Here is a 13,470-nt window from a genome sequence, read left to right as displayed (position 1 = left end):
CGGGCTCCTTGCTTGCTGACCTACAAGCTCTGTGAAGACCTGCTTTCTAATAGTCTGGCGAACATGAACTTTGTCAGGTATAGGAAGGAGGTACCCACAGATCACGGTGTGACACAGACATTCAGCCACACAGACTCCTCCAGGACGGTCTGAATAGCCTCCTGCTATCAGGGCTGGGTGGCTCAGGGGTGTCTTGATGAAATGGAAACACATCCTATTTCCTGTGGCTCATAGCATCCACTCTGCCTGCACCAGTAGGTTTGGACAGATTCTTCCAAACCTACAGGACACATGCATATTGCTCAGACCTCGGGCACTCGGTGGCAGCTGATGTGGACATCCAGTCTTTATAGGTTGCCTGCCTGGCTCTGCCTGGTCATGGCGACCTACAGACTAGGCAAGATAATGAGGTGGCTCCCTTAGTTCTGAGGCTGTGGTGTGAAAAGAGGAGGGGGACTCCACAACCTTTGAGGTCCTAGGCTCTCAGATCTGTCCCTCCCCTAGCACAGATGGTAACTGCAGGCTAGGGTCAGACTCATTGTCACTACAGAATCTTCTCCCTTCCAGGAATGGCTTAAGCTTATCGCAGGTTTGGGTGCAGGGCAAACAGCATGTGGGGAGCCGGTTCCAGGTGTCCCCTGGAAGGAATGACTCCCAGGCACAAGAACCTCCCTGCAGCTCTGGCAACATTTCTGTGGCTTCTGTGTGACATGCAACATGTGATCTGTTGGGTTGAGTCCTTAGCCCGTGGGCCCGGGGCTCTCCATCCCAGGCTGGAGTTAATCTGTGGCTGTCAATAGTTAGAGAGCATAACAGACTACAGCGGTGCTCACCCAGTGCCTGTGCACACTGGGTTTACTCTTGTAAAAGAGACATAGGCCCCTAACATCTTGAGGAGAGGCAACCTCATGGCAAGGGTCAAAGTGGTGGCACTTTTTGTGCTGAAACCCAAAAGGTCCTGGCAGACTGGGACCAGCAGACTCTAATGTAGAGATATGGGCAGTGGTTGAACATGAGGACCTGGTCAGGGCCTGTACTCAGCACATTCTCCTACGCCAGGAAAGGACAGCTGGAGGGGCCTTGGGACCCCACATGTGCAACCTGAAAACCAGCTCCTACAAGTCTGGTGACTCAGTGTCCCTGTCCCAGGTGACAGCATGCATCTGACATGGGTTGATTCTTTTACTATAGAGCAAGCATCAGCGTTACCATTCCTTGTATAGATTTCTCCAGTTTGATCACCTCGGTCTAAAATTGATCTCTTGATTTATTTTCTTCAAAAGATGTACCAATAAAAGAAGAGGCTTTGAGGAAAGCAAGGGCAAGAATGCTCATAGCTGTTTTTTGAGTGAATGATGCTGGTGACTAAGGCCAGGACCATGTGCATGCTAGTTGAGCATTCTGTCACCTAGGTATACCTTAACCCCAGCATGTGACTTCCCCTCCCAGGTTTTTAGCTAATTTGTGTCCCTTCTGTCTCAGATGCCCAGGTTTTCCAAGTCACAATACGGATCATGGACCGTAACCTGACAGAGCAGATTCTTGACTGCAGCAGCGGGGAATTCTGGAACTTTTCTCGACAGCTGTTTCATGAGGTAGCAGGACGGCAGACCGCTGGCTTGCCCTCAAGTACTCGGAACAAGGACGCACATATATGCATATGCACACATGAACGACAAACACACACATACATGCATGCACACACGCAGTCACATGTGTGCACATGTAGACACATGTGATACACATGCTTACATGTGCACATACATACCCACCCATGTACATGTACATACACATGTTCACATACACATGCACATGGCTCCTCCCTGTGACTGGGCAAAGTCATATATTCTGTAACAGCCTGCAGAGGTCACACCCCCCGATATGGCCCCTCTTTGAATAGCAATCTTCCATCAAATTAGAACCTTGATCATCTGGCTGGACTTACTATACAAATCTGCCTTGGGATGCTCTTATCCTGTGTAGCTTCATAGTAGCTTCCTGAGCAAGTCTCTGCCACCAGTCTTAGCATCTGTTGCCCCCTGTGGTTGGCAGGAGACACTGGCACCAGGCCTGGAGAACGAAGCTAGTATTTTCTAGCTAACATAGGTTCTGGGTTGGAGAGAAAGCTGCCTTCTCCAGCTATCCAGGGCCTGGGATTTTACCCCTTTGGAAAATCACAAGCTAGCTTGATAATACTGTTGCTGATGTTGTTAGAAAGCACAAGGTTTCTAGTTTAGTGGTAGAGTGCCATCACAGCACAGCAGGTGGCCCAAGAATCAGATAAAGCTGGTTTCCCCATCCTGCCCTTCCCAGACGCTATGCAGGGCACTATCTATGAAGACTTGCATGTCTGCAAAGGGGGGCATCCTTCAACTGAGCAACTCCTGACTTAGGGAGCCCAGATCTTATAGACCCTGAGTTATGTTCCAGAAGGGGAGGTTCTGTTTGCTACACCGATGGTAGAAGGGCTTGTCTTTTGTTCTAGAGGAAGCCACCATCTTGAGGTCCTCAGGCTATTCTGCATACCAACCTCCCTGGAAAGAGTCTAGAATAAAAAGACCTAGGGTCTTCTATGTGCAGGGTGTGCAGAGATGGCAGACTATTGAGGAGCTGCCCCTGATACCAGCCTCTAAGAGCACCAGCTTCTTTTATTTGTAGTTTTTTTTTTTTAATCAGGCTCTCATTCTACATCCTAGGCTGGCTTAGAGATCACCATATGGCTCAGGCTGACCTTAGATATGATCCCCCTGCCTGGTTCCCAGGGGCAGTTCTTGAAGGTTCTTAGCTAGCTAGGTTTTTGTCGGTTGTTATTGTGGGTCCCCCTAAGCTAGTCATACTGCTCATGGGATGGTAGGGGAGAGATTGGTGTCTCCCCAGTAAGGAGGTCACTGCTACCAGCCATTGGGGCATTCTTGGTTGGCCCTCCCTGTCAGTAAGCTCATCAATCAAGCTGACTGGCTCCCTATTTCACCCACAAGCCACACATTCCCTTCAAGGACAGTTGGACGGACTGTCCATGAGTAGCCAGAGGCTGGGTTGTGGTGGGTACTGTGGGACTCCACAGCTGTTCCAGAGAGAGCTGGGTGGCCCTTGTGAGTCGGGGCAAGGGAGGGGGGCATCTCCAGCAGCCATCTGAGCAGCCACGTGTGTCTCCCGGCTAGGTGGAAAACTCCTTCCCCCAAGCCATCTCTGACCTGTACAGACAAGGGAGGCTGAGGATGCAGATCGTGTCTCTGCAGGCAGGGAGTCTAGTGGTGACGCTTAGACTCACCCTGCAAGATCCTGACTTTTCAGTGGGTGTCCACACACTGAAGCCCATGCTGCTCCCCCTGTCTGTGAGCAACGTGTTCCAGGTTGACCAGCAGAGGACATTCGTGCAAGGTACGTCTCTTAGGGCAAAGTGGGGGAGGGGGGGAGGGGGGCATGCATACAGCTCACAAGTTGCTCAGGCAGCAGCAGTTTGAGCTAGTCTTCCCTTTACCTGAAAGTCAAATAAAATAAAAGTGTAAATCATATCCCGGGCTCCTCTATGAGAAGCAAGGGCCAGAACCACAGGCTCCTCCTGACGTGGGCTCCTTCCCTCTGGACTGCCTTTTACAGTCACTGGTCCGGCACACAGCGCAAAAGGAGGAGTCCATAGGGCAGGGATGAGAGGTGGTGGAGGTCGGGGTAGGGAGATCCCTGTGTCTGGTGGTCAGGGCACGGTACTACAATGTCTGTCAGTCAGCTGCTCACCTTGGAGCTGCTTCACCAACCCTGTTATTAATTCTTTTTGCCAATCCAAAGAGAGAATTTTCACGTTGAGTGTTTGACAGACTTGGGCCTCAGGAGGCCCATCCGTGCCCAGCAGTTCTCTATAGGAAGGGCAGAGAGATTTTGTCTTCCTGACCAGTCCGGCCCCTTTCTCACTAACACTCCCCCCTCTTCCCATAGACTGGGATGAGTGTGCACACAGCTCGGAGCATGACTGCCACCCGAGCGCACGCTGCATCAACCTGGAGGGCTCCTACACGTGCCAGTGCCTCACAGCCAGGGATGCCAGCCCCTCCAGGGCTGGCAGGGTCTGCGAGGGTATGTATGCCCAGCAGGGCTCTGAGACCTGGGGTGGGAGGGCCAGCTTCGACAGGCATAGTGCTAAGGGCTACAGTAGTGCTTCTGTTTGTTTTGTTTTGGTTTGGTTGGTTTGGTTGGTTTTTATTTAGAAGGAACCAATGTGATGATAAATGTACCTAAGAGCAAATGCAAATTCCAAGGCAGCTGTAAAATTAGAGTACATATATTTGTGTGTATGTATATACATATATATATATATACACACACACACCATATGCACGCGTGCGCGTGCACACACACACACACACACACACACAAGAATCCATGTAAGCAAAGTACCCCAGCCCAAGAAAGTCACAAAATGTCCCCAGGATCGGGGGGGGGGGGTGGGAGAGGTGGGGGGGGGCAGGCAGTGGTGGGAAATCATTTCTTAATGGATTCAAGATGGAGAGAATGTAAAAACTAGATGAGGGACCTCCAGGGGTGGGTAAGGGGCTCCTGAGTCCTAGTCCTGACATATCTTTACCCACTCTCCAAGTCTTTTAGTGGGGGAAAGGGCTGAGCTAAGAAGCAGAAGGCAGATACTTGCAGATATCTGATTCTGTATCCAATTAGTTAAGTCTACCCTTACAGATATCAGATGTTCTGTCCTGATTAGTCAAGTCTGCCTTGGGAGCATGCTGGGGGAAAGGAGCTCTCTCTCTCTCTCTCTCTCTCTCTCTCTCTCTCTCTCTCTCTCTCTCTCCCTCCCTCCCTCCCTCCCTCCCTCCCTCCCTTCCCTCATTCTTCTTCTCCTCCTTCTTTCTTCTTTTCCTCCTCCTCCTTCTCCCCCCATCTTGTGTGTGCATATGTGTGTGTGTGTGTGTGTGTGTGTGTGTGTGGTAGTCACATGTATGTGCATGTGCTTGTAGAGGCTGAACCAGACACCTTGTGCTAGGATTAACTGTGTGTACACACTACGGGTCTCCTCTCACTGGAATCCAAAACTCACAGATAAGGTTAGCCTGGCTGATTACTGAACCCCAGGTATCCTCCTGCCTCTGCTTCCTCAGAGGTGGGATTACAGGTCCACACCACTGCGACGGGGCAATTCTGTTTTTATAGATTCGCTTTTAATTATGTATCTGCATGCTCGTCTATGTAGATGGGTGTACACTAATGCCGTTGCCTGCAGAGGTCCAAAGAGGGCACCAGATTCCCTAGAGGTGGAGTTATAGAGCACTGTGAGCTGCTTATTGAATCCGAGGAACGAACTTGTGTCACGGAAGAAGAGCAAGTGTTCTTGGCTGCTAAGTCATCTCTCCAGACTCACAAAGGGTTGAGGGCATCTTTGCAATGCAGTGTCTTTCTCTAGGGATGGCTCTTGCTTGTAAGGAGACTCTGATGGCTGTTTCTTGCATCTGACAGTGGATATATCTTGTAGGTGACATGGTGATCCCCACAGGAGATGGACTGTCTGTAACAACGAAGGTCACAGTCCCAGCTGTCAGTACGGGAATAACAACCTTTGGCCCAGAGACCCTCACTGAGTCACTAAGTTCCAAGCACCCAAGGAGCACCCCAGCAAGAAGTCAAACCTGGACCTCAGTGCCCCCATCAGTGAGAGATGGGGGTAGCATAGTCAGGCAGGATAGGAATAGCACAGGACAAGGTATGGAGGCGCCCAACGTGACTCCAAACCTGGGCATAACCCACAGAAATACCAGTGGGGTGACAAGCTCTGTTCCCTGGGCTCCAGGACAGACCCATGGAACCCATCAGGGGACCACAGATGCCCCACTGCACACCACTGGAGAGTCACAGGAATTTATCACCAAAGATCCACCCTTCCTGACTGCTACAACCACGGGCTATGTTGTGTGGCACTCCAGTCCCACTTGGAAGACACTTCCAAACTCCATAAGACTACCAAATGAAGACCCTCGATCTTCCTCCTTCCCAGGCCCGCCATCAGCCCCAACCGATGTGACTCCAGAGTCCCCTGCCTGTGGTAAGTCATCTGGGGACAGGGACCCCAGTTGGAACCTCAGCCTGTGTGGGCCCTGGCATCAGACTTGCCAGAAATGTCGGTTGTGCTTTCTCATCTTGAACATAGGTGGGCTCAGACATGGGATAGTGTGGTTCTCTTTGGCAGCAGGTGACTGGTCTAGTCAGAAAGAATAAAGGCTCCCTTCTCATCCCCAGCTCTCTCCCTTTTTACTTCCTATGAGCCCTTGGCTTTCAACAGTTGAGGGAGAAGATAGACAGGAGGGAGGGGGACTTTAGAGAGTATGTATCCCATCTAGTACTGGAGCAATCCCATAATTCCAAGCAGCACTGCACCCTCATCTGTCATCAGTGTTATACTATCCCAGCTTCCCAAACTTCAGCTTTCCTGCTGACCCCATCAAGCCCTCTCCCTCTTCCTCACCCCAGCCACACTGAACCTCCACCGATTATGCAACCCTGACATCTCCCAGCCTTCAATACCCCCATGTGTACTTCAGTTATCTATGTCACAGCTGTTCTGCAACCCCCAGCTGGTCCAGGTGGTACACAAAGGGTTTAGCTTGTCACCAGGTCTTGGGAATACAAAGGAATGAATGACCCTTCCAACCAGCATGTGAGCTGAGGCTCATGAGGCCTAGCTGACAGTGTCCCCTGCCCCTTGGTCAGCTTACCATGCCAGATCCACTGTGGATTTTGCCCAAACTGAGCCACTGACAAGGGTGACCCTTGGAAACTCTGAGGTACAACACGGGCTCCAGGACCCTGTGAGCCAGGATTATCCCACAGGAGTCAGAGACTTCCCTGTCAGAGGGACTCTCAAGCCAGCAGTGCCAATGTCTGCCCCTGGGACACCTGTAAAGGATTAGGCTAGATCACCTTGTGGAGGAGCCACCCAGAACCTGCAGAGGAGGAATGGTTTGAGGCAGCCTAGGACCCCAGGGCTGGGGATGAGCCATCCCTGGAACGAAATATCCCAGGAACCAATTCCTGTTGTCATAACACAGGGCTTCCATTAAGAAGCCAAGCTAAGGGTCCCACAAGGTCCTGTGCACAGGGGTACTGTCTCTGTAATGGGGTCATGAGAGTCTGCATCACTGGCTTCCTTCACCCCTCCCCGCATTAAGTATTGGACTTTGGGCCTTTGGAAGCTCTTTTCCTGTCCCATGATGTAGGGGGATCGATGTTCATGTCAACGTTTTTTGTCCCACTTCCCAGTTCCTGGACCCATTGGAAAGGTCACGGTCTCTAACGTGACCAGTACCAGCTTCTCCCTCGAGTGGCCTGCAGACATCCACCTCTCCCCTGCCTTCCACCTCACATGGGTCTCTCCTCGGGGTCCTGCCATGACTATGGAGACCCAGAACAATAATGTGACATTGTCGGGACTGGAATGGGGAACCTTGTATCTGGTGGAGATTGTGGCTAAGGTGTGTGGGAAAGAAGGTGCCAGAACACAGCTGAAAGTGCGGACAGGTAAGGATCTCTGGACAAGCAGACAGGCATGAAAGTTGAGCAGAGAAGAGGCTGACTCTGGGGCACTGGGTGTCCATACCTTCTCAGCTTCAACCGACCTGGCTCACTTTGGGAGGAGATGGTGTCAGACTTGAACAACAACACAGGGACCCCATTACACGGGAGACAGTCCTTCCCGCAGTTACAAAGTCAGCTAACACCCTCTTTGCTTCTTAATTACTACTTGACATCCGTTTCCCAACACACGACTCTTCTATGTGTGTGATGCTGTAGACGGTCTTCACATCACAGGGAGTTTCCCACACTCTGGGTACTGTGTCTAGAGGTTGGGGGTACATTCTTTGGATGATGCCTAAGGTGACCTATTTGGGTGCAGTTAAAACAGCCCATGGCCATCTGGAATAGAGGGTGGTCAGGCAGGAAAAGCCCTTGAGTCTGAGCCAAGCCAGGAGACCCCTGAAGGTCTCCTTCACTCTGGAAGGAAGGGGTTGTCTATGGGTGTGTATGGCTCTAAGACGCGCCCCGTGTCTGTTCCTACCGTTGCTGCTGCTATAGCCCTTCCATTAAGTTGTGTGTGCCTCTGACCATGGTTCTGGCCCCTTGATACAATAACACTGTCCTCTCTCCCCCAAGAACACGGGGTTTGAGGCTCATCAGGAATAGTAGTGAGATGGCTTTACAGTTTGTCTTAGGACTGAGTGAGATTCTCTTGGGAGGTGCGCTGGATGTCACCAGGGGGAGAAGGTTGTCATTCCCATTTGGTGTCCCAGGCTCCTTACATGGAGCAGGCATGCCACAGCCATTCAGGGAAGGGGCTGAATGTGTAAAGACTGACGTGCCAGAAGCCAGGATGCGACTGGGAATAGTCTAAGCTCCAGTCTATGTGCATGTTCCATGGGTTCCTAGAAGCCCCAAAAGGCAAAAACTCACAGAGAATAGGCCAGGTCAAAGTGGGGCCACCCTTAGACCACAGAGAGGTATGACCACAGGGCGGGAAAGGAGCTGACTGAACAAGCCCCCCCCCCCCCCAGTGAGGCATAGGCGCTGAGCTCTGAGCTTGGTATCCAGGTAAATCTGGTTTACACTGTGGCCTTGACTGTCTCTTGGTGCCTGTTTCCTCTGCAACTGTCCCGGTTTGCTAGCCAGCTGCCTGGCTTGCAGTAAAAACTCAAGAGACGCCAGCCAGCAGCATGCTGTTCCATATCCTTTGGAGCCTGGTGGGCCATGGCTGTGGGCAGCCCAGTCTCTGTTTCTTCTTTGGAGCCAGGACAGCTTTGATGCTCCTGTAGCCATCAGGGACACTGAAATGACAGCCTGTGACTTAATGCATTCTCCATCCTGCAGTGGCCCAGAAACTTGCCGGGAACGTCCAGATCACGAGCATGCAGTATTCGGAATCCTTCCGCAATACCAGCAGCAGGGAGCACCGAGAGTTCGTAGAGTTGTTCTTCAGAACGGTGAGTTAGCATGGTCAGTCCTACTCCACAGGAATAAAGGAAGGAGGCAGGGGGATTCTACATGCTGCCAACTAGGTATAAGACCTATGGGTCTTGTGGATTACCTGTTTCTGGGGGAAGCTGGGTCAGACTCCAGCAGGTTTAAGCATCCTGAACTATCTGGCTGTGGCCTGTCTGGAGGAGGCAGAAGCCATACCCCTGTGCATCTTGCTTCACCTTCCCTGTGGAGCAGAAAGCCCTGTCTATATTCAACAAAGTGCTTAACCAGGGTTTTGCTGGTGCAGAGCCATAATCAAGAAGTGGAGGCAAGAGGATTCCAAGTTTAAAGCCTATGGGTGCTACCGAGAGAGCTCATGACTAGCATGGATGACTTAGTGAGACCTGCTTTGAAATTTATAAAGTAGAAAGCTAAGGGTGTTACAATGTTTACCTGGAATTCACCAGACTCTAGGTTCCATCCCCTGTAATATGTATGCACTGAATGCATGTGGGCATGCATGCATGCACACACACATAAATTAATATTTAAAAGTTGAGCTCCATTTCAGACAGCGTGATAGTGTGAAAATCCAGTGGTTTATATTGTTTGCAAGTATCTGCAGCTACCACCACCATCTAATTTCAGAATGTTTAATTACCCTCAGGGTACCCTATACCCCTTACAAGTTACTTCTCCCCAGCCCCAGCCCCAGCCCCAGCCCCAGCCCCAGCCCCAGCCCCAGCCCCAGCCCCAGCCCCAGCCCCAGCCCCAGCCCCAGCCCCAGCCCCAGCCCCAGCCCCAGCCCCAGCCCTAGATTGCATGACTTTTTAAAGTATAGATAAAGCACCTATAATCTAGTCATCGGGGGAATTTCAACCTAGCCAGGAAGTCTGAGTTTTAACGGGAGGGCTGGACAGTGCCACCTAGTGTTGATTCTGATTAACATGCTGGTATGTCCAGAAGCCAATGGGTGCTACTCTCTGATGCAGCCACAGGAGCTGTGCCAGTCTGGCTCCAGAGGCTCTGAGGCCCTGCTTTCTTTATCCTGGATTTCTCAACTCTCCAAGTACCTGGATCCAAGAGTCTTCAAAGGTGATGGATAACATGCATCACCTCTCTTTAAATGGTTGTATACAACATCAACAACAGATGTTGATTGAGCCCCTTCCCCACTTTGATGGCCAACTGCAGCAGCTCCATCCCAAGTTTTTAGATTAGCCTTTCCTTTTAAGACTATTTCATTCTTGGCCCATTTTTGAACACAGTTGCTTTACCTGTCTAGTGTCTCAGGGCAGAAAACAATTGTGTACCATATACACATTCAAGATACCAAGCCCAGCTCTGGAGGTGATGGGCTAATGGCTCATCATTTCCTAGCAGGGTTTAGAGCATTGCCTGGAGATCACTTTGAAATGGTGACATTTGAATAGTGACCCAATGCTTTGGCAGATCTATCTAAGGAAATCAGGGGAGGGGGTTGAGAAGCAGGTGTCCCCGAGATAAGCACAGTGGCTGTCTGCCCAAGCCCCCCAAAGTCAGCAGGGGCGGGGGTGGTGATACCCAGCCTCTGATGGGAGACAAGGGGCTTCTCTGCCCTGGGTGTCCCAGAGGAGGAAAGGGGAGGCCAGGAGCTCATGCCATGGGGCACTGCCCCCTATGGGTTTCTCTAACAGTCCCTGGAGGCACTTTTTCCAGGGTAATTTGAATCACGTGGACTGGTAAGGTTTGTCATAAGACCATGTGTCTTAAACTGTGTTGGGTTGGATCAGAATGATGTAGCCTGTGTCATATGACTGTGCTCTAAAACATAGAAGACAAAAGCAAGCCTTTCAGAGGCAGGAACTCTGTGTGTGTGTGTGTGTGTGTGTGTGTGTGTGTGTGTATCTGTGTCTGTGTGTTTGTGTCCTGATAGGGCTGGCTGCTGGAGACACTCATTCAGAAGTAGCCTGAAAACAGGTGGGTAGGAAGAAGAAGGGTGGGGATGGGGATAAGTCCTGAAGCATTAGAGGCAAAGAAACATTCTAGAAAAGCAAAGGGCATAGGTGGTCTTCCTCCTCAGGACCACTCAGCCCCCCCCCACTCTCCCTACCTCTGAACTAAGAACAGGTGACTGTTAACTGCCATTGTGAGCTTCTGTGTTACAGGCCTGTGTGGATGGGGCTCTGCTGGCATTGCCCCCTGTTCACCTCAAGGGCAGCTGTTTGCAGCTGTTGGCAGCTTATAGGGAGAAGGGACTCTTCTAGGCACCATCAACACCCAAGGTGTTGGGCTGGCCTGTGAGGGCCAAGAACTGATTTGAGACTTGGACCTTCTTGCCACAAACCTGTCCTGGATGCCAGGCAGAAATTACCAGGAGTATCTATTCTTAGGACAAATGGCCTGTGACCTCAGCAGGCAGCCCTTCTCACACAGCCTGTTTTCTCGAAGGTGCGGGACTCTCTGCCAGCCACGCTGCGTCAGCACATGGATGCAGGCAGGATCCGTGTGGACATCACTAACATCACAAATGGCAGCATCGTGGTGGAGTTTAATTTGCTAATGACAGCGGACCTTGATGTCAGGGAGGTGTCTGCCGGCTTCCTCGATGCCTTACAGAACACATCGATGCTGGAGGTGGTCAGAGGCAAAACTTTTATGCAAGGTATGCTGGGGCTGGGCTTGAGACTAATCTGCCCCAGTCAAAGTCAGCTGTGGCTCTTGGTTAGGAAGATGTGCTCTGAGCCTCTCTGTGGGGATTCCCAGGAACGGTCTGAAGCTTGAAGTGGCTTCCTTGTCTTTCTTACTGCTACCATACTAGTGTTAAAACTGAAGGGTTGAACCTTCTAAAAGTCTTAGGGATGTCCCTTCCTTGTCACCCAGGGCTTTGATGAGCTGAGAACAAATCAGTCATTCTGGGCAGCCAGAGTGTCCAGGAAGAGTCCACAGAGATCCTAGCAGAAGCACCAGTGAAGAAAACAGGGAGAGATGGACAGTTTAGACTCTTCCCTCCTTAGATATAAAGAAAAATAACAATTGGCTCATATACAGGGTCTCACTATATAGCCTTGGTTGGCCTGGAACTCACTCTGTAGACCAGGCTACCCTCACATTCATAGAGATCTACCTGCCTCTGCCTCCAAAGTGCTGGGGTTAAAAGCCTGTGCCACCATGCCTGCTCCTAGATAGCTGTCTTCTTCTTCGTCGTCTTCTTCTTCTTCTTCTTCTTCTTCTTCTTCTTCTTCTTCTTCTTCTTCTTCTTCTTCTTCTTCTTCTTCTTCTTCTTCTTCTTCTTCCCCCTCCTCCTCCTCCTCCTCCTCTTCTTCTTCTTCTTCTTCTTCCTCCTCCTCTTCCTCCTCCTCCTCTTCCTCCTCTTCTTCTTCCCCCTCCTCCTCCTCCTCTTCTTCTTCTTCTTCTTCTTCTTCTTCTTCTTCTTCTTCTTCTTCTTCTTCTTCTTCTTCTTCTTCTTCTTCTTCCTCCTTCTCTTCCTTCCTCTCCTCCTCTTCTTCTTTTCTTCCTCCTTCTTCCTCTTCTTTCTCTTCTTGTTTTTCTTCCTCCTTATCCTCATTTTATTTGCCTTCTTTATCTTCTTCTTCTTCCTCCTCTTCCTCCTCCTCTTCTATTTCTTCTATGAAGACTTTAAATTGAACATGTTTTTTTATTTGAAGAATGAGAAGAATTCCCTCAGTAAGCTCAGGTTTTCAGAGGAAAGGACTGTGATACTTGAATCACCTGAAGATATCAATCCTCCCGTCAAGCAGAGTAAAGTCGCTATTGTAAAAATGATAGAAGAAAACTTCCCCAACAAAGTAGTGAAGAGTCAACAGCTCTGAGTGCAGAGTGAGACCACACAGAGATGACAAATACTGAGCCTGACAGCCCAGTGTGCACAGGACACTAACAGATAAAATCCCAAAGCACACTTGGGAGGCAGAGGCCTCAATTTCTGAGTTCGAGGCCAGCCTGGTCTACAGAGTGAGTTCCAGGACAGCCAGGGCTATACAGAGAAACCCTGTCTCGAAAAGCCAAAAACAGCCGGGCGTGGTGGCGCACGCCTTTAATCCCAGCACTCGGGAGGCAGAGGCAGGCGGATTTCTGAGTTCGAGGCCAGCCTGGTCTACAAAGTGAGCTCCAGGACAACCAGGGCTACACAGAGAAACCCTGTCTCAAAAAAAAACCAAAAAAAAAAAAAAAAAAGAAAAGCCAAAAACAAACAAACAAACAAAACAAAACAAAAACCCCAAAGCAGTACAAGTCACCTGATCACTGACGACATGGATCCCTGTGCCCAGAGTACAAAAGGAAGAAATAGAATAAATAAAACTGAGTTGAAACAAGCCAGCTCCAAGATTCTCTCTGAGCTAAGCATGGATCTTAACACAGCACGGTGAGCTGGGGCCGTGGAGTCTGTGGAGTGGGCTCATGGTGTAGGATTTCCTCACCTTCTTTGGAAACCCAGTGATCTATAGCATCTTTCTCATTGGCCTGGTAGTGCATTCTGGGACTTTGTCCTGAGAGAAGGGACTTCAGTCCAGACCATAG

The 13,470-nt window shown here is 50.4% G+C and overlaps 1 protein-coding gene across 2 annotated transcripts in view; it reads left to right on the top strand.

Moving 5' to 3' along the window:
• Positions 1-13,470, top strand: part of Umodl1 (uromodulin like 1) — a 56,219-nt gene that overhangs the window by 25,640 nt on the left and 17,109 nt on the right. Inside the window, exons 8-15 of one of the 2 annotated variants that reach the window (XM_021149285.3) lie at positions 1,483-1,595; positions 3,162-3,381; positions 3,934-4,071; positions 5,477-5,704; positions 5,792-6,043; positions 7,258-7,515; positions 8,860-8,972; positions 11,380-11,593. In XM_021149285.3, the coding sequence (XP_021004944.1) occupies positions 1,483-1,595; positions 3,162-3,381; positions 3,934-4,071; positions 5,477-5,704; positions 5,792-6,043; positions 7,258-7,515; positions 8,860-8,972; positions 11,380-11,593 (1,536 nt within the window). Of the gene's footprint in view, positions 1-1,482; positions 1,596-3,161; positions 3,382-3,933; positions 4,072-5,476; positions 6,044-7,257; positions 7,516-8,859; positions 8,973-11,379; positions 11,594-13,470 lie in introns of both variants that reach the window. The other variant, XM_021149284.2, reaches the window with a different exon arrangement.

Source organism: Mus caroli, unplaced genomic scaffold (assembly GCF_978045245.1).
Source record: "Mus caroli unplaced genomic scaffold, Mus_caroli_1 scaffold_18, whole genome shotgun sequence".
Lineage (NCBI taxonomy): Eukaryota > Metazoa > Chordata > Mammalia > Rodentia > Muridae > Mus > Mus caroli.
The sequence above is the reverse complement of the archived record's forward strand: the minus strand, read 5'-3'. Positions and strand labels throughout refer to the sequence as shown.